Source organism: Diabrotica virgifera, chromosome 1, assembly GCF_917563875.1.
Source record: "Diabrotica virgifera virgifera chromosome 1, PGI_DIABVI_V3a".
NCBI classification, from domain to species: domain Eukaryota; kingdom Metazoa; phylum Arthropoda; class Insecta; order Coleoptera; family Chrysomelidae; genus Diabrotica; species Diabrotica virgifera.
The window spans coordinates 165,450,144-165,469,843 of NC_065443.1; the positions used below are offsets into that span (position 1 = coordinate 165,450,144).

At 31.6% G+C, this 19,700-nt stretch overlaps 1 protein-coding gene across 1 annotated transcript; it reads right to left on the minus strand.

The window, feature by feature from the left end:
- Nucleotides 1-6,743: 6,743 nt before the first annotated feature.
- On the minus strand, nucleotides 6,744-19,165 carry LOC126891965 (uncharacterized). The gene is made up of 2 exons (XM_050661329.1): nucleotides 17,737-19,165; nucleotides 6,744-6,760 (listed from the first exon to the last, which is right to left on the minus strand). The coding sequence occupies exons 1-2, from the start codon at nucleotides 19,163-19,165 to the stop codon at nucleotides 6,744-6,746; spliced, it is 1,446 nt and encodes a 481-aa protein (XP_050517286.1).
- Nucleotides 19,166-19,700: the final 535 nt, after the last annotated feature.

Consider the following 19,700-nt stretch of genomic DNA (forward strand, 5'->3'; position numbering starts at 1 on the left):
TTTGACTTTAGAAAGTTACTAAAAATAAGATTGTAAGCTGAATGGACCTGGGGAGATCCGGAATTTCAACGTATAACAGCATCTGGGAGTGTTGAAACAGTTCGAACATCTTCGATGGACAATTATCAGGTGACATTACAAAACTTTAACATGATATCATGATTAACAAAAATTTAAAGAGAAAAGCATGCATAATAAAAATAAAAATTTAATAAGTTTAGTATCATTTACCGCTTTGGTAAAATAAATTTAAGAGAGAAATATTCCTTACTTACATAAATTGGTTTATATTCCATAATCACACAAATTTTCAGAGTCATTGAACTTCCATTTTGTTTTCATATCCCTTCATGTGGCGAATTAAAAATATATATAAACCAGAGTATGTATCATATACATGTTATAATATTAAACATTTAACACTATTCTATGTATTTACCGAGATTGATGTTGCATTAAGCGTATTTTTCTTTCATTTAAATATATTTACGAAATTTTTCATCACAGTGTGGTCTTCAATTGTTTTTGGTTACATATTTTTACAGTTTTGTCCTTAATCCCTCTTATAGAATTAATTTCATCCCACACCTCTAAAGAAAAGAGTTTCCTGCAATATATGGATTCAGACATTGACTGAGCTGGTAGGTACAACAATTTCTCAATAGATGGCGCCCAATAGATTCGATACAAATCAATAAATAAAAATTTCAATAATGAAATAACAAAATGTGTTTAATAATAATATAAAAAAAAATTGTATAAATTAAATATAAAATAATTAAAATTATAAAATTAAATTAAATCTTTTAATAATTTTATTAAATCATTAAATAATAAAAACTAAAAACTAAATAAAAAAAAATAATTATAATAATTATAGTTATTATGAGTCATCATCATCATTATTGTTATCATTATTAAATATATAATAATTGGCTCAACCAACGTGGAATAAATAAATAATAAATAAATAAATTATTATAAATATATAATAAATGGCTATCCCAACGTTGTGGCACGAATAAATATATATAGGGCAAAATTGTAAGATAAATAAAAAGTTAGAGTTTGATATAAAAAAAAATACAAAATGGCGGATGGACGTAGATCTGTTTCGAAGACGACACAGGAAGGAGAGGAACAGAAGCAAGAGAAATCTGAGCTTGAAAAATTCATGGAATTAATACTAACAAAAATGGAAGAAAATAATAAGAAAATGAGAAAGAAATTAGATGAAAATAGTCAATCATTAGAACAAAGACTGGGGGAAAAATTAGAAATAACATTAGAGAAGATGGAAGACAAATTAGAAGAAAATAGTCAAAAAACAGAAGAAAATAATCAATCATTAGAACAAAGACTGGGGGAAAAATTAGAAATAACATTAGAGAAGATGGAAGAGAAATTAGAAGAAAATAGTCAAAAAGTAGAACAAAAATTAGAAGAGAATAATAGAAAAGCAGAAGAAAATAGTCAGAGGTTGCAGAAAAAACTTGAACAGACCTCCAAGAGATTAGAGGATCAAATTGAACAAAGAATAAACAAGAGTATTGGAGGAGTAAGAATGTTATATGAAGAAATGATGAATAAACATGAAACATTAGAAACAAAATTCTGAAAATCAAGAAATAGTAGTTCAAATACAACAGCATAAAGAAAGAATAAATATGGTAGAAGAAGAAATAGAAAAGGAAGCAGAATGGACGAATAAGAGATTTATGATGGTAGATGAAAATATAAGTGAAATAAAGAAAGAACAGAAAACATCTAAAGAAAAGGAGGATCAATTGGAAAATAAATGGAAGATTGAAGTAAAAGAAGTGAAACAAGAAATAGAAAAAATGGAGAAGAAAATAAGAAATACAACAAAAGGAACAATAATACACACAATTGAAACTTCAGATAACAGGATATATTTCAATGGGGATTATAAATCACAACATCCAGTACCATTCATAAAGATTCTCATGACCAAATATTTGCAGTATAATGAATTTGATGAATTTAGGGAAGTTATAAGAAACCAATTAAGAGGAGAAGCATTAATTTGGTATACTAATGTGGAAAATGAATTAGAAAATTTTGAGCAATTTAAAACAAAATTTTTAGAATTTTTCTGGGGACTATCTCGACAACAAGTAGTAAGATCTGAATTGTTCGGAGGAAAATATAACTCTAACTCGCGAACAAGTATGCATTTATATGCTATGAGATTATTTAGTGCTGCCCAATATTTAGATGGCAAATTGACAGAGAAAGAATTGATTAGCCATATAATAGGTCATTTTGAAGATCAAATAGAAAATATTAGACTAAATTTTAATTTTACAGACTTTAACATGCTTTGTAATTTTTTAATAGAAAAAGAAAGAGCTTTGCAAAACTACAGGCAAAGAAATAATAATTACAATAATTCACAAAACTTTAATGATAGTAATTTTAATAATAATAACCAGAGAAGTCAAAATAACAATAGATCAAATAATACTAATAATAATGAACGTGGGGGTTTTAATAGTCAATATAATAATAGGGGAAATTATAACAACAATAGAAATTATAGTTCTAATAACAATAGAGGGTACTATAATAATAACAATAATAGAGGTTATAATAATAATAGGAATAACAACTATAATAGATTTAATAATAACAATAACACAGATAACAATTCTCTTAATAATCAAAATAACCAAAATAACAATTATAATAATTCCAATAACAATGGTAATAACAAATTAAGACAAGATTACGACAACTCGAATTCTGATCAACCTCCAAATAGTCGTGGTAATAATGATAGGAGGGCACGGTTTGAAGTCAGTAATGTAGTGATGGATGGTAATGATTCAGATCAACCATCAATGTCATCCGGACAGATGGAAACATTTGAACCGGGTTTTGTAGATCGCACCTGCTAGGCAATATTGCAACCAAACTGTATGAACATCATAGAGAATTTTTGGACATGGGAGCTCATGTAGTATATAAAAATTCAGGGGATTAATTTTTATTAGAATTCAATTTTGTGGTATATATTTTAAAGTTTTATTGGATACAGGATCAGAGATTTCCTTAATCAGTCAAGAAGTTATAAAAAGGTTAAATTTAGAAGATTCATGTTTTAAGATTCCTAAGTTAAGTTTAGTAGGTGCAAATAATAAAGTGATTACTCATGTTAATAAAAGTATTGTTAGTAATATTAAATTAATTAAAGAAGCTTATATAATACAACTGATTGTAATTGATAAGATGAAATATGATATTATGATTGGATCGGATATGCTAGATAAAATGGGTATGGTGATCAATTATGAGAAAGGATTGGTACAAGTAAAGGAGGAGTGTGTGAAATTTGAGGAAGAATTATGTCCAGAAAAGGGCAAGGAGTTAATGAATATGAGGAGAATGTATATGGAAGATAATGAAATATTTAATGAATTATGTCCAGAAGAGGACAAGGAATTGATGTATATTAATAATGTATTATATGAAGATATTGAAGGTGATGTATGTAAAGGTAGTATGAATATAATGGAGGAGGAATTAATATGTAAGAAAGAGTGGATAGGAGAAGTGAAGAAAATATTATTAAAGTATGATGGACTCATAAATGAGGAAAACAGATTCGCTAAAGATTATGTTCACAACATAGAAGTTAGAAACATTCAAGATTTTAGACCAAAAACATATCCGATACCATATAGATACCGAAGTGAGGTGAATAGAGAAGTAGAAAAGATGTTAGAAAATGGAATAATAGAAAAATGTAATTCAAGAATAATAAATCCAATAGTTGTAGTTAAAAAGAGTAGTGGAGAATTAAGACTTTGTCTTGATGCAAGAAATTTAAATAATCATACCATACCACAATACGAAGCACCTGCTACAACAGAAACTATTTTCGGGAGAATAACGGGGGCAAAATATTTTAGCAAAGTAGATTTGAGACATAGTTTTTGGTTAATTCCTTTAGCCCATGAGTCCAGAGATTATACTGCTTTTATGATTGATGGTGTTCTTTACAGATTTTGTGTTGTGCCTTATGGTTTGCAGAGTTCCTGTAGTGCTTTAGTTCGCGCTCTCCATAATATTTTAAATAAGTATGATGATTTTATCCTTCACTACATTGATGATATTCTAATACTGTCAAAAGACGAACATTCACACCTAAAACATATTGAGATACTATTAAAAGAATTAGATTTAGCGGGTCTTAAAATCAATATAAAGAAATGTCAATTTTTCCAACATAGTGTTACCTTTCTGGGGTATAAAATAGATAATTTAGGAGTTTCAATGGATGAGGACAGAGTGGATAGAATAAAAGAATATCCTACCCCTAAAAATATTAAAAATTTGCGTGGTTTTCTTGGTTTGATCAATTATTTTAAAAGGCTTGTGCCTGATTTGAGCCAAAAGATAGTACCTTTAAATCATTTGCTCAAGAAAGGAGTAAAATGGTATTGGGGTATGGAACAACAATTTGCATTTGATAACATAAAAAATCAATTTTGTCAAAATTTAAAGATATACCATCCAGATTACAGCTTGCCATTTACTTTACGAACAGATGCATCTATGCATAAGTTGTCAGGAGTATTATTACAATATCAAAATGAATGTGAAGTACCTATTAATTTTTGTATCTCGTTTGACTATATCATACGAACAAGGTTATAGTGTAGGAGAGTTAGAATTTGCTAGTATAGTGTTTTGTGTTAATAAGTTACGTTTTTATTTATTAGGTGGTAAATTCTTTATAGAGACAGATCATTTATCATTAATTAATGTCATGAATAATCGCTTATTAAATAATCGCATACATAGGGGGGCGTTGTTACTTCAAGAGTATGATTTTGAAAGAAAGTATATCTCAGGCAAATTGAATATAGTCGCAGATGCATTGTGAAGAGATAATGAAATTCGACATGAGGATGGAAAGAGGATATACATTGGAATTAATGTGATGAATGAAATAGATGGATTATTTTCAATAGAGACAATTAGACAAGATCAACTGACTTTAACAGAACATGACAAAAGAAGGACATTGTTCATAAATAACTTTTACATAAAGAAAATAAAACAACAGGAATGTTATGTCATTTCACAAAACCTGGCACAGGAGATTTTATTAAATTTGCATGTAAATAATGGACATGCAGGTAGTAGGAAAATTTGGTTGATGTTTAGGGAGAATTACATTAGTAAACAGGACAAAATAATAATTAAAAATATTACTAAGCAATGTGACATATGTCAAAGAAATAAGCATCGAAATATCATTAATTTTAACACACCTAAGAACATTTTGGCTACTGAACCATTAGAAATTGTTGCAATAGATTTTTTGACAGAGTTGATACCAACAGAAGCAGATGAGAAACATGTTTTTATTGTAGTTGATATTTTTTCAAAATTCATAAAATTATATCCAACCAACAGGACTAATGTTGAGGTAATAAAGTCAGCATTTTCAGATTATTTTCATAATGTAGGTAAACCCAGAACAGTAATAGCAGACAATGCTACGTATTTTCAAAGTGTAAGATTCAAACAAGTTTGTCAACGGAATAACATCCAACTTAATTTTACAAGCATTAGACATCCTCAATCAAATCCATCAGAGAGATATATACAGGAGATTATAAAATTCTTAAGAATTTATGTACAAGAACATACAGATTGGGCACAACATTTACCAGTTATAGAAAATAATATGAATTTTCTACCTAATACAGTCACTGAACAATCTCCATATTATTTAATGACGGGACAGCAACCAGACAGACCATGGATAGTACAAAATGACTTGACATATAGGCAAATAATGGAACAAGTCAATAGGAAAATACAACGGAGTGGAGAAAAATATTTGAATAGAATGGTTAAGAAGATGAAGGGCAGAAAAATCAATTTTGAAGCAGGAGATCTAGTTTTGTTAAGGGCACATAGAATATCTAACATTAGGGAAAATATGTGTGCAAAGCTTATGCCAATTTTCGAAGGTCCATATAGAGTAAAGAATAATAACGGACAAAATTCATATGAATTAGAATATATAGATGAAGGGAGATCTAGGGGCATTTTTAATATAAATGATTTGTATAAATATTACCATAGATAAGTTACAGATAATAAGATGTAGTATAATTTTTTAAATATGATTAGTGAATAGTTTAAAATTTTAAATGAAAAATTTAAATTTGATTTAGAAAAATTGTAAATTTTTCATTTAGGGCAAGTTGTCATGATTTTAAGATACCAAATTGATAGAATAAGTTAAATAATAAATAATTTAATGATTTTGCACTGCCAAAGCAGTTAAGTAAGTATTTTGATATAGCTTTTGTTCGAGAGACGTGATTGGTTTGGAGAGTTGAATAGAATGAGAGTACTAAAGGGAATTGAAGTTAAAGTTGCATTTTAATTGATTTAAGAGTTATAGAATGAATTTATTTAGAGTTATACAGTTTAAGTAACAAGAAAGTTTGAAATAGACCGTACTATATAAAGGAAGCTATTTAAAAGGCATAGAATGTATGAATTTGTTGCTAAACATGCAATAGTTTGAAATTTAGTCTTACCAAAAGAATAACTTACAAATTTGTTCCATGATGACTTTGTTTCTGTTGAATAATCATAAAATTTTTTTTTTCTAAAGATCATTTGGAGAAAATGTTCATTGATGTACTACGGTCTCCATGATTTGGTTAAGTTTGTAAATTTATGAAAGTATCTTAGAAGAGGCTCCAATCTAAAAATTTAGAATAATAGTTAGATCAATTTTAGATTTTATTAATGTTAATTTGACCAAAATGTTGAAAATAGCTCATTAAAGTTGTAGGTTTGGGAAATGTCAGAATTCTATATCAATTTTAACAAAGAAAAATGATTTTCTGAGATATGGCTAATGCACTATCGATTGGTAATTTATTTCTGAATAATATGAAAGTTATTTCAGTACTTTATATGTATTAATAGTGAAAATATTTGGACTTTAATTTGTAGAGGTAGTGATGAAAGGTATAGAAAGTGTACGGACAGTGTTCGCTTAAAGTAGCTATAAAAACTTATTGGGAGTATCCTCAGATATGCAAAATATATGAAAAGAATCTATAAAGTTCAATGAATTCAATTCTTTAATTCAATTTTACTCAAATGAGAGAATAAAATCACCATTTAGGCATATATTTCCAAATTTTAGATAAAAAATACCCTTTTGACTAAATGTCATAATTTGTAAAATTATCTTATTGGTCCATTTAAATTTCCAAAGCATGAATTATTAATTTATTTAAATATGATTGGCTGTAAAAACGACGCCAAGCTTAAAAATTTGAATTTAGCAGAAGGTTCGAGATTCTCAGAGGGAACAGACGCTTTGTGAAGCTATTCCCAAAAGATTTGGATTTTAAAATATAAATTTTCGGAAAATGTAATCAAAAAGTAGTGAAAAACAAACATTAAGAGTTACTTTTCGTATGGAAAGTGTTTCCAAGCAGATTTGACTTTAGAAAGTTACTAAAAATAAGATTGTAAGCTGAATGGACCTGGGGAGATCCGGAATTTCAACGTATAACAGCATCTGGGAGTGTTGAAACAGTTCGAACATCTTCGATGGACAATTATCAGGTGACATTACAAAACTTTAACATGATATCATGATTAACAAAAATTTAAAGAGAAAAGCATGCATAATAAAAATAAAAATTTAATAAGTTTAGTATCATTTACCGCTTTGGTAAAATAAATTTAAGAGAGAAATATTCCTTACTTACATAAATTGGTTTATATTCCATAATCACACAAATTTTCAGAGTCATTGAACTTCCATTTTGTTTTCATATCCCTTCATGTGGCGAATTAAAAATATATATAAACCAGAGTATGTATCATATACATGTTATAATATTAAACATTTAACACTATTCTATGTATTTACCGAGATTGATGTTGCATTAGGCGTATTTTTCTTTCATTTAAATATATTTACGAAATTTTTCATCACAGTGTGGTCTTCAATTGTTTTTGGTTACATATTTTTACAGTTTTGTCCTTAATCCCTCTTATAGAATTAATTTCATCCCACACCTCTAAAGAAAAGAGTTTCCTGCAATATATGGATTCAGACATTGACTGAGCTGGTAGGTACAACAATTTCTCAATAGATGGCGCCCAATAGATTCGATACAAATCAATAAATAAAAATTTCAATACTGATATAACAAAATGTGTTTAATAATAATATAAAAAAAAATTGTATCAATTAAATATAAAATAATTAAAATTATAAAATTAAATAAAATCTTTTAATAATTTTATTAAATCATTAAATAATAAAAACTAAAAACTAAATAAAAAAAAAAAAATTAATTATAATAATTATAGTTATTATGAGTCATCATCATCATTATTGTTATCATTATTAAATATATAATAATTGGCTCAACCAACGTGGAATAAATAAATAATAAATAAATAAATTATTATAAATATATAATACATACATACATACATACATACATACATACATACATACATACATACATACATACATACATACATACATACATACATACATACATACATACATACATACATACATACATACATACATACATACATACATACATACATACATACATACATACATACATACATACATACATACATACATACATACATACATACATACATACATACATACATACATACATACATACATACATACATACATACATACATACATACATACATACATACATACATACATACATACATACATACATACATACATACATACATACATACATACATACATACATACATACATACATACATACATACATACATACATACATACATACATACATACATACATACATACATACATACATACATACATACATACATACATACATACATACATACATACATACATACATACATACATACATACATACATACATACATACATACATACATACATACATACATACATACATACATACATACATACATACATACATACATACATACATACATACATACATACATACATACATACATACATACATACATACATACATACATACATACATACATACATACATACATACATACATACATACATACATACATACATACATACATACATACATACATACATACATACATACATACATACATACATACATACATACTGATGTGATCTTGATTATTGATATGAGATAATATTCTTATTTGTCATTTAATTTAATCAATGCATTAATAATAATTTAATTAATTAACCAGATCACATATCAATATGTTTTCAATCTCAGGGCGAATTATAAAATTAATTACTTACTTACGTGGCTTCTCAGTATTTCTCAATGGTTCCTAATCGGGATAGGAAAGAAAAGAGGAAAATAATACACACATATGGGTTACAATTATAATTAAAATATTGTTTATTTTATTTAAATGGCAATCACTGCTTAATATGTGCTAGATCTTATTATTCTTAAACATAACATTTACAAATGGGAATCTTATTTCCTTTTGGTTTCCAATTGAAAGTTTTTATTAACATTTAAGTATTAGGATTTATTAGCAACAATTCTATTTAAGTTTGATGAAGCTTTTCTGATATTATTGATTATGTTCTTCAATTTATAATGTGGTATTTAATACGAAAAACCCATACATTCATGTCCAAACAAATGAGACTGACCTTTTTCTGGTGAACTGAGAATGTCTTCACACAAGACCCGTTTCCTGCTATCCTTGGCTGCGATCAAAACCTCGTCCTGGCTTTCAGTAATGTTCTCCTTTGAAGATTAGCTCGTATAGCTCTCGTGCCTGCTTCTGTCGTGATGCTGTGTTCTACCTTTTTCGAAACTGCAATCAGCTACCGGGACACTCTTGGCTCAAGGAGGTTCTTTACTCTCAACCTGGCCTACCTCTCGTTCCACGATAGATCTCTACACTCACGGAACTACACCGGCTTTCTCACTCTCCGTACACTACCGTCTACTACTGGACTTCACTTCTCGACAGCTCAAAACATTCTGATCTACATTTTTCATTCATTTCCCTACTTTCTAAATATCCCTTCCAGATTCACAAATCAACCTTCCACCACCAACTCTCATTCGCAGTATTCCTCAAAACCAATTTTTAATCTTTCTAAATATGCTTAATGGATTTCAAAAAAGAAATAGTTAATTCCCATTCTAAAATTACTTTCTACTATTTACAAAATTTAATGACCTATTCTCTATTTCAACTGAGTCTTATTTAGCATCGGCTAATGATCGAACCTTCCGCGAACGACGATAATGACCTATTATCGATTCCAACTGAGTCTTATTTAGCATAGGCTAATGATCGAACCTTCCGCGAACAACGATAATGGTACGCGCCATTCACTTTGTTTATTCTAAGCGCATTTTCCCGAGTTTCGTTTAATCACTTCTTAAAATTAAATATAACAATTTGTTGTATACAGGTTGTTCTAAATTTATATGCCCGTGGTTGAGAAAATTGAAAATATTTTATATTAAATTGAATTCTGTTTATAATTATCAAAATTTAATTTTCATATCAAATAGAAATATAACAATACATACATACATACATACATACATACATACATACATACATACATACATACATACATACATACATACATACATACATACATACATACATACATACATACATACATACATACATACATACATACATACATACATACATACATACATACATACATACATACATACATACATACATACATACATACATACATACATACATACATACATACATACATACATACATACATACATACATACATACATACATACATACATACATACATACATACATACATACATACATACATACATACATACATACATACATACATACATACATACATACATACATACATACATACATACATACATACATACATACATACATACATACATACATACATACATACATACATACATACATACATACATACATACATACATACATACATACATACATACATACATACATACATACATACATACATACATACATACATACATACATACATACATACATACATACATACATACATACATACATACATACATACATACATACATACATACATACATACATACATACATACATACATACATACATACTGTTATATTCCTATTTGACATAAGAAATAAAAGTCTATAGTTATATTTAAAATTCAATTAAAAATAAAGGTTTTCGTTTTTCTCGACAGCGGGCATGTAAATTTGGAACACCCTGTATAAAACAAATTATGTATAGGTAGTTTTTAAGAAAGTGTTTCGGAGAAGTGTTTACGAACCCCAGGAACAATACTACTCAAGGAAACAATTAGAGTGATGTTTAAAAAGAAAGTGTTCGTGGAAAGTTGTCAATAACCACCGATAACTCATATTCTAGTAAATAAGATAATAGGTTATTAAATTTGTAAAGAGGATTAATGTGGAAAGTAAAATTGAAATGGGAATATTATTTTTTCTTGAAATCCATTAAGATATTTAGAAAAAGTTGCTTGGGATTGGTTGATTTTTGAATGCTGGTAAGGGGTATTTTGGAAGGAGGAGAATTAATGAGCAATGAGAGTCAGTGTGTTTTGAGCGAGCGAGAGGCGAAGTCCAGTTTTCGAGAAGAGTGTACAAAAAGTGAAACGCCGGGTTAGTTAGTTTTGTTTTTGAAAAATAAAAAGTAAGATATCGTGGAACGAGTGATAGGCCGAGTCGAGATACTATATAACTCCTTGAGTCTAGAGTATCCCGGTTTGTTGAAGTGTTTAAAAAAGGTGGAACATGGCATCAGGAGAAGGCAGGAAAGAGTGCTGTACGAGGCGTAGTTTTCAAAGAAGCAGAGGCATTACTGGAAGACTGGGACGAGTCGTTGGATCGCAACCCAAGCCAAGAGGAAACGTGTTTTGTGTGAAGACATTGTCAAATCATCAGTAAAGGTCAGTATATTTTGTTATGACATGAATGTATGGTTTGTGTATTAAATACCACAGTGAAAATTGAGGCACACAATCACTATTAAAAAAATTTTCATCAAACCTAAATCAATTTGTTGCTGATAAATCATAATAGTTCATTATAAATAAAATAAATTTGGAGACAAAAAGAAATAAGATTCCCATTTTTGTAACTGTTGTATTAAATAAAGATAGAAAGATAAGATATAAGAAATATTAAGCAGTTATTGCCATTTAGATAAAATAAACGATTTTTATAATTTCTAATTAGAAAGATAAGATATAAGAAATATTAAGCAGTTATTGCCATTTAGATAAAATAAACGATTTTTATAATTTCTAATTGAAATCCGTATGTGTGTATTATTTTACTCTCTTTTATCTATCCCGATTAGGAATCCACTGAGAAATACTTTGAAGTCACGAAAGTAAGTAATTGATATTATAATTTAGCCCTGAGATTGACACTATATTGGTATTTGATCTGTTTGATTAATGAGATAATTATTGATTAATTAATTAAGATAAATTACATCTGAGAACATCATTAGATTTCAAAAGTCAGATCATAACAAAATGGCGCCCAAAGTGGAAAGCATTGAAAAGTATTTCTAGTGGCAAATTTGAAGGAATAGAAAGGGAAAAGTCGGTGGTTGGAAATTTATATGCCCGTGGTAAAAAGTGAGATATTTACATTTGATGACATAAAATTTTAGATCTCTTTAGGTACAAATTTGCCATAATTGATTTAATTTATCGATATTTACATTTGATATATTTATTGAAAATTTATTAAATTTGGGTGAGAAAAATTCGTCTTGGTAACATACTGTTCAAATTTCATATTTGGCGGCGGGGATAGTACTTCTTGAAAACAAATGCCCGTGACAAGGAGCAAAAGCAAAGACAACAAAAAACAAGAAGAACATTCAGATCAAGAGGAAAATTTAGAACAAGAAGATATTTTAGACAGAACAATCATGGAAACAGGAAAAAAAGGATTATCAGAATTAGAAAAGATATTACAACTAATGCAACTCCAGTCACAAAAAATGGATGACAATCAAAGAGAAACAAAACAAGCAATGGATGAAGCAAAACGAACAATGGACAAAAATCAGGAAGAAACATCAAAGAAAATGGATAAAGTGGATAAAAAAATGGATGACAATCAACAGGAAACAAAACAAGCAATAGAAGAGAACAATAAGAAAATAGAGGAACGCATAGAAAAGTATGAAAAGGAAATAGAAGGATGTTTGACAACAATGAAAAAGGAGATAGAACAACAAGAAATGAAAATTAAAGATCACATGAAAGAACGAGAAATGAAAATTCAAAATAAAATGGAGGAGTTAACAAAGTGCCAGAAAAAGGAACTAGAAAATTTGGAAAATAAGTTGGAAAATGCTTTACAGGAAGACAAGCGAGAAATGGAAAGACAAATTGAGGAAATCAAAACGCAACAAAATTTCGGAGAAAGAAGAGCAACTGTTATACATAGCACAGATGACGTGAAAGTACGGTTTGGCGGGTATGTAAGAAGATTACACCCAGTGCCGTTCATAAATAGCCTGAAAAAGAAAGTACAGCACATCAGAAATTTCGAAACAGCTAAAGAAACAATCTGAAGAAGGGGGTGAATACACTTCAGTAAAATATGCATTTGTAGGATGAAAACACTGATTTTAAACACATTTATTGACATACACATACATATATGTTGAGCGTTCAACAGATCATTTTACACTCTCCTTTTTTACTACGGCACAAATCCACAGGTCGGATTAACGCTGCGCCTTACATAACATACATAAATCAGTAGTGGGAAGTGGCGCGCTTATTTGAATTGCTTACAATTTATACATGCTCCCCACCTTGAAAGGGCAAGCTTTCAAAGAAACAAAAGTATTTTTCTACTAAACATTGAATACAGAATTGATAGAACACCTGAAATTAAATAAAATTTAAAAACACTTAAAAATATAGAACACTTAAATAAATAAAGAAAATATTGTCAATGTTCATTCACTTGTACATCACTTGGAAGGGGACATAAATTAACGACAGTTCTTTTCAATAGTCCCTTGACAGTTCGAACGGTAACCACTCGGACCACACCATCTGGGCCAGGATGCAAAACTTTAACACGTCCCATGGACCAATTCAATGGAGGTAAGCACCGATCTTTGATTAGGACCAGTGTGCCAAGTTTTATGTTAGACTGACTCTGCTTCCACTTTTGTCTTTGTTGCAACTCAGAAACGTACTCTAGAGACCAAAGTTGCCAGAAGTGCTGCCGAAGTTGCTGAAGTCGTTGAAATGATGATAGTCTATTTTGCGGAAGATGAGTGACATCAATTTCAGGTACGGATTCCATAGATCGTCCAATTGAAAAGTGAGCAGGTGTGATAGGAGCAAGGTCAGAGGGATCAGAAGACATAGGGCTAAGAGGCCGGGAATTAAGTATTCCTTCAACCTGAGCAAGCATTGTAGAGAAGTCCTCATAAGTTAATTTAGATTCTGACATTACTCGTACTAGATGTGACTTCATGGATTTTACTCCAGCCTCCCATAGGCCTCCGAAGTGAGGCGAATGGGCAGGTATAAACTGCCAATTTATATCATTATTTGCACAAATATCAGATATACTGGTTTGATTGGTTTTGAGAAATTTACCTAACTCTTGTAACTTGTTATTAGAACCGACAAAATTTGTACCGTTATCTGACATAATTTGTGAGGGTTTCCCTCGCCTAGCAATAAATCGTTTTAACGTATCTAAGAATGATTGAGCCGTTAAGTCCGTAACAAGCTCCAAATGAACTGCTTTTACAGCTAGACATACAAATAGACAAACATATGCCTTGTAAGAGGATGAGTTTCGTCCTCGCTTAGTTTTAAGGGAAAAAGGGCCCGCATAGTCAACTCCTGTCACAGAAAATGGAAGAGTTGGAGTAACACGTGCCGCCGGAAGGTCTCCCATTATTGGAGATAGTTGAGTAGGCTTCATACGAAAACACCGTACACACTGACGAACTGTTTGCTTTGCAGTATTTTTGCCGTTAATAGGCCAAAAGGTTTCTCTAACCACAGAAAGCAAATGCTGAGGGCCAGTATGAAAAAGTCGAAAATGAATTGACCGAAACACCAAAGTCGTCAGCGGATGACGCGCAGGTAGTAACATGGGGTGTTTCTTATCGAAATCAAAATGAGAATGACGTAATCTGCCTCCTACTCTTATTACACCCTTTTCATCTAAGAACGGATTAAGGCTGATAAGCTTGCTTTTCGAAGAAATCAATTTTCCTTCCTACAAAAGAGAAATTTCATCAGAGAAGCTTTCTAATTGAACTAATTTGTCCAAACACAGAATGGAGGAGCGTAATTCCTCCGAAGTAAGGGAACCAGTCCATCTGAGAGAGTTATCACCAACTCGAGCATTGTGTCTAAATCTCAACCAATAGGCCACCAATCTCGAAAGCTTGGTTAGACTCGAGAATTCCTCAAATGGAAATTTAAAGGGGTTGACTAAAACTAGAGCCTTAGTCAAATTTTTAGTTTCAGGAAGAACTTCAGGAGACTCAAACTGACGAGCAGGCCAACCATCTTCAGAGGCCACCAAGAATGTTGGGCCATGCCACCAGAGACCACAAGAACTAAGTAGAGCAGGATTGATACCCCGAGACACAAGATCAGCTGGGTTGTCAGTTGTACCGATGTGTCTCCAATTTGTAACTTTGGCTTTAGACTGTATTTCCGAAACACGATTAGCCACAAAGGTTTTGAGCAAGTGAGAGGGAGTTTTAATTCAACCCAAGACAATGGTTGAATCTGTCCAGAAAAATCTTTCATGAAACTCAATGTTGAGGGATTGGTTTACCTTATCCACAAGCTGTGATAAAATAAGTGCACCACAGAGTTCCAGACGCGGAACAGAGATTTCTTTAGAGGTGCTACTCTGGATTTAGCACATAAGAGATTGACTGATGTGTGCCCGTGATTATCGACACTTCTAATATAGATTGAAGCACCATAAGCTGATTCGCTGGCATCAGAGAATCCGTGAATCTCTCGACGAATAGAATTCTTTAGAATCGCATGTCTGGGAATACTCAATTTATTTAAACGACCTAAGTTGTCTCGAAAATGTAACCACTTAGTTTGAATATCGAGAGGAACAGGTTGGTCCCAATCCAATTTTTCAAGCCATAATTGCTGCATTAAGATCTTGACAGTAATAATAACTGGACTGAGAAATCCAAGAGGGTCAAAGATTTGAGCAATTCCAGAGAGGATGGATCGTTTAGACACAGTATTCAGCAAAGATGAACAATCGACTCGGTAAGATAAAAGATCAGATTTGGGGCACCACTGAAGACCTAACGTCTTTGTATCTTCATTGGAACCTAATGAAAATAACATGTCTGGAGAATTTAAGTTCTGCAGATTTTGAAGAACCTTCGGTTCATTAGAGACCCATTTACGTAATGGAAAGCATCCAGATTCTAGAATGGAGGAAACTTCAAGGCAAATTCGGGATAGACTATCTGCAGATTCCGAACCTGTTAACAGGTCATCGACGTAAAAGTCATGACCAATAACTTTGGAAGCTTCTGGATATTTATCCACGGAATCAAGGGATAGTTGATGAAGACAACGAGTTGATAAGAACGAGGCAGCAGCTGTGCCATATGTAACTGTGTTGAGTTCGTAAGCATAAAGTGGTTGAGAAGGCTCAGCTCGCCATAGAATTTTCTGCAAGGAACGTTGCGATGGGTCTACTAAAACCTGTCGGTACATTTTGGCAATGTCTGCAGTGACAACATAAGAGTGTTGACGAAATCTCGGTAAAATAGATATAAGATCATCTTGAAGTGAAGGTCCTACCATTTGTAGGTCATTGATGGAGACACCTGATGAAGAGGGAAAAGAACCATTGAAAACAACCCTGAGTTTAGTAGTCAGGCTTTCCTCTTTGATGACTCCATGGTGAGGAAGATAAAAATTTGGTTCAGTAGTATCAACTGAAGTACATTGAGACATATGTCCTAAAGACAAATACTCGTCCATGAAGTTAACATATCTTTCTTTGAGGAGAACATTGGCTTGAAGTTTGCGCTCCAGACTATAGAAGCGTCTTGTAGCGGCTTGAATGGAATTTCCAAGTTTAGAAGGAGAATCCTTTAAAGGTAGTGATACAACGAATCTACCTTGTTCGTTTCTTTGGAAATTGTTTTTGAAATGTGTTTCACAATTTATTTCTTCTTCCGAAAGAAGTTTGGAAGTATGACGCTCTTCAATTTCCCAAAACCGAGTTAAGTCAGGGCTTTCGTTGTGGTATGAAAAGTTACACATAGTTTTCGAAGTACCATAGCGAGATATGGGGCCGGAAATTATCCATCCCAGTTTTGTCTTCTGGAGTATGGGATTGTTCGGGCCTAATTTTATCTGACCAACACATAGCAGATTCCAAAAGTGACTTGCATCGATAAGAATATCAATATCAGATGGGATGCCATAGTTTGGATCCGACAGCTGAATATTGGAAGGAATATGAAAGGATGACGTATCAAGATGGCAACTTGGAATCGTATCACATATGTTGTCAACGACTAAACATGACATAGAAGATTCATAAGAAGAGTGAAGCGACTTGATTTGGATATTGGACTTAAATCGAACATTAGAAGAGACTTGACCAATACCGACAACAGAGATTTTCGCTTCATTTCTGGGCAGACCTAGTTTGTTTAGAAGCCTGCTTGTCACAAAATTTGATTGACTACCACTGTCGAGCAGAGCTCTGAAAATATGTGTGTTTTCTAGTTCGTCAAGCACTTGGACTCGGACAGTTGACAGCAAAACACCTTCCCGCTGGACGGTGCTTGAAAGAGAATGAGAAGTTGAACTAGTACTTGGTTCAGAACTATGATTTTCACTTGATTCAAAGTGGAGCAAGGTATGATGCTTTTTGCCACACCTTTTGCACTTACCATACTTACACGAATTATTTTGATGACCACTGTGTAAGCAGTTAAAACAAAGAGAATGTTTCTTTGCTTCCTCCATGCGAGCTTGTACATTTTGTTGTAAGAAAGTACTACACTGTATGATCTTGTGTTCACCTTTACACAAGATGCAAGATGAAGAAGAATTATTGCTAACAAAAGAGCGGCTACTGGATGGTTTAAATCTAGCACCTGATGCCGAATTGGAAGAGCGCCTGTTGGAATCCACAGACTGCTCAACCTTTTCCAACACATCAGCTTTATTTTTGAGAAACTCTAAGAAGTCATCGAAAGATGGATCAGTAGGCTTGGTTTTTTCCCAATCACGTGCTGTTTCCGAATCTATTCTTTCCATTACGATGTAGATCAATAATGCATCCCATGTCTCCACCGGTTGATTGAGTGACTGTAGGGATCGAAGATTGCTTGTAATGGTATCAATTAGATGACGGAGTGAAGAAGATGAATTTTCCTTAATGTTTTTTAAACCAAAGATAGATTTTATGTGGTTATGAATAAGTAGCTGCTTATTTGCGAATCGGTCACAGAGAAGTTTCCAAGCGACTGTGAAATTGGAAGAGGAAACTGTAAGTGACGTAATGACCTTTTCAGCATTACCCGAAAAACACGATTTGAGATAATGAAACTTTTGAATGTCTGATATGCTTTCATTTTGAACAATGATTGCTTGAAAAGAATCGTGGAAGGCAAGCCAATTCTCAAATGACCCGGAGAATTTTGGAAGCTGAATGGACGGTAAAGTAACTCCTGATGTTCCTGAAGAACGAGCATTATTCGAGCTATGAGAGGCAGAAGTACTTGGGTTAGTAACCCCAAGGATTTGCTTTCCGGTAGTTATCGCTTTGAAGTATGCGTCTTCGACTTCCTCGCGGTAGTTTAATTCAGCGTCCGGTATTTCGTCTAAACAAGACTCTATCTGACACTGTATATCCTCAAATTCTAAAAGAATACTTTCAGCTCTATCGAGTCTAGCTTGCAATACCATCGGAGCTACCTTAGACTTAGGATCAAGACATGTTTCAATGAATTTGGTGAACACTGTCAGACGCGACTTAATCGAGCCTCTGCTTTTACGTAATTCAGCTAATCTCTCTGTATTAGCCATGATAAAGAGCGCACACTAATTGAATAAAATAAATGAAATAATAATAACCAATAATTAAGAACTAATAACCAATTATCAACAATTAATTAATTAATAATAATAATTAATCATCAATAAACAAATAATAATTAATAGATCAAATATTTATAAATGTAATAGAAAGTTATAAAATAATTCACAGATAAATCACCCTGGATTTTTTATTTTAAAAAGGTCTCCTATGAAACAGAATTGTTATTATGTAAAACTTGGTTCTGACTGAAAAAAGCAGCCGCGAAAGGTTAAAACCACTTACCCAAAACCAATGAAACTTGATATCTACGCTATGAAGGGTCGAGTGTGTTTATTTAGGTAATAAAAATTTATTATACTTGCATAAATTGTTAGAATACACGGGAAGAAATTAATAGGTATTTGAAAGAATACTCACAGGACCGTAAAAATAATAGTTGACCAGTTGAGGTAGCAGACGCTTTGTTTGATGGTGTCTGGCAGTACTTCTGTTGGTCGACTTGGACTGGAATTTGACGATGGC

Coding starts and splice junctions, on each gene's coding strand:
- LOC126891965 (XM_050661329.1), bottom strand. CDS start 19,165: ATGGCTAATACAGAGAGATTAGCTGAATTACGTAAAAGCAGAGGCTCG.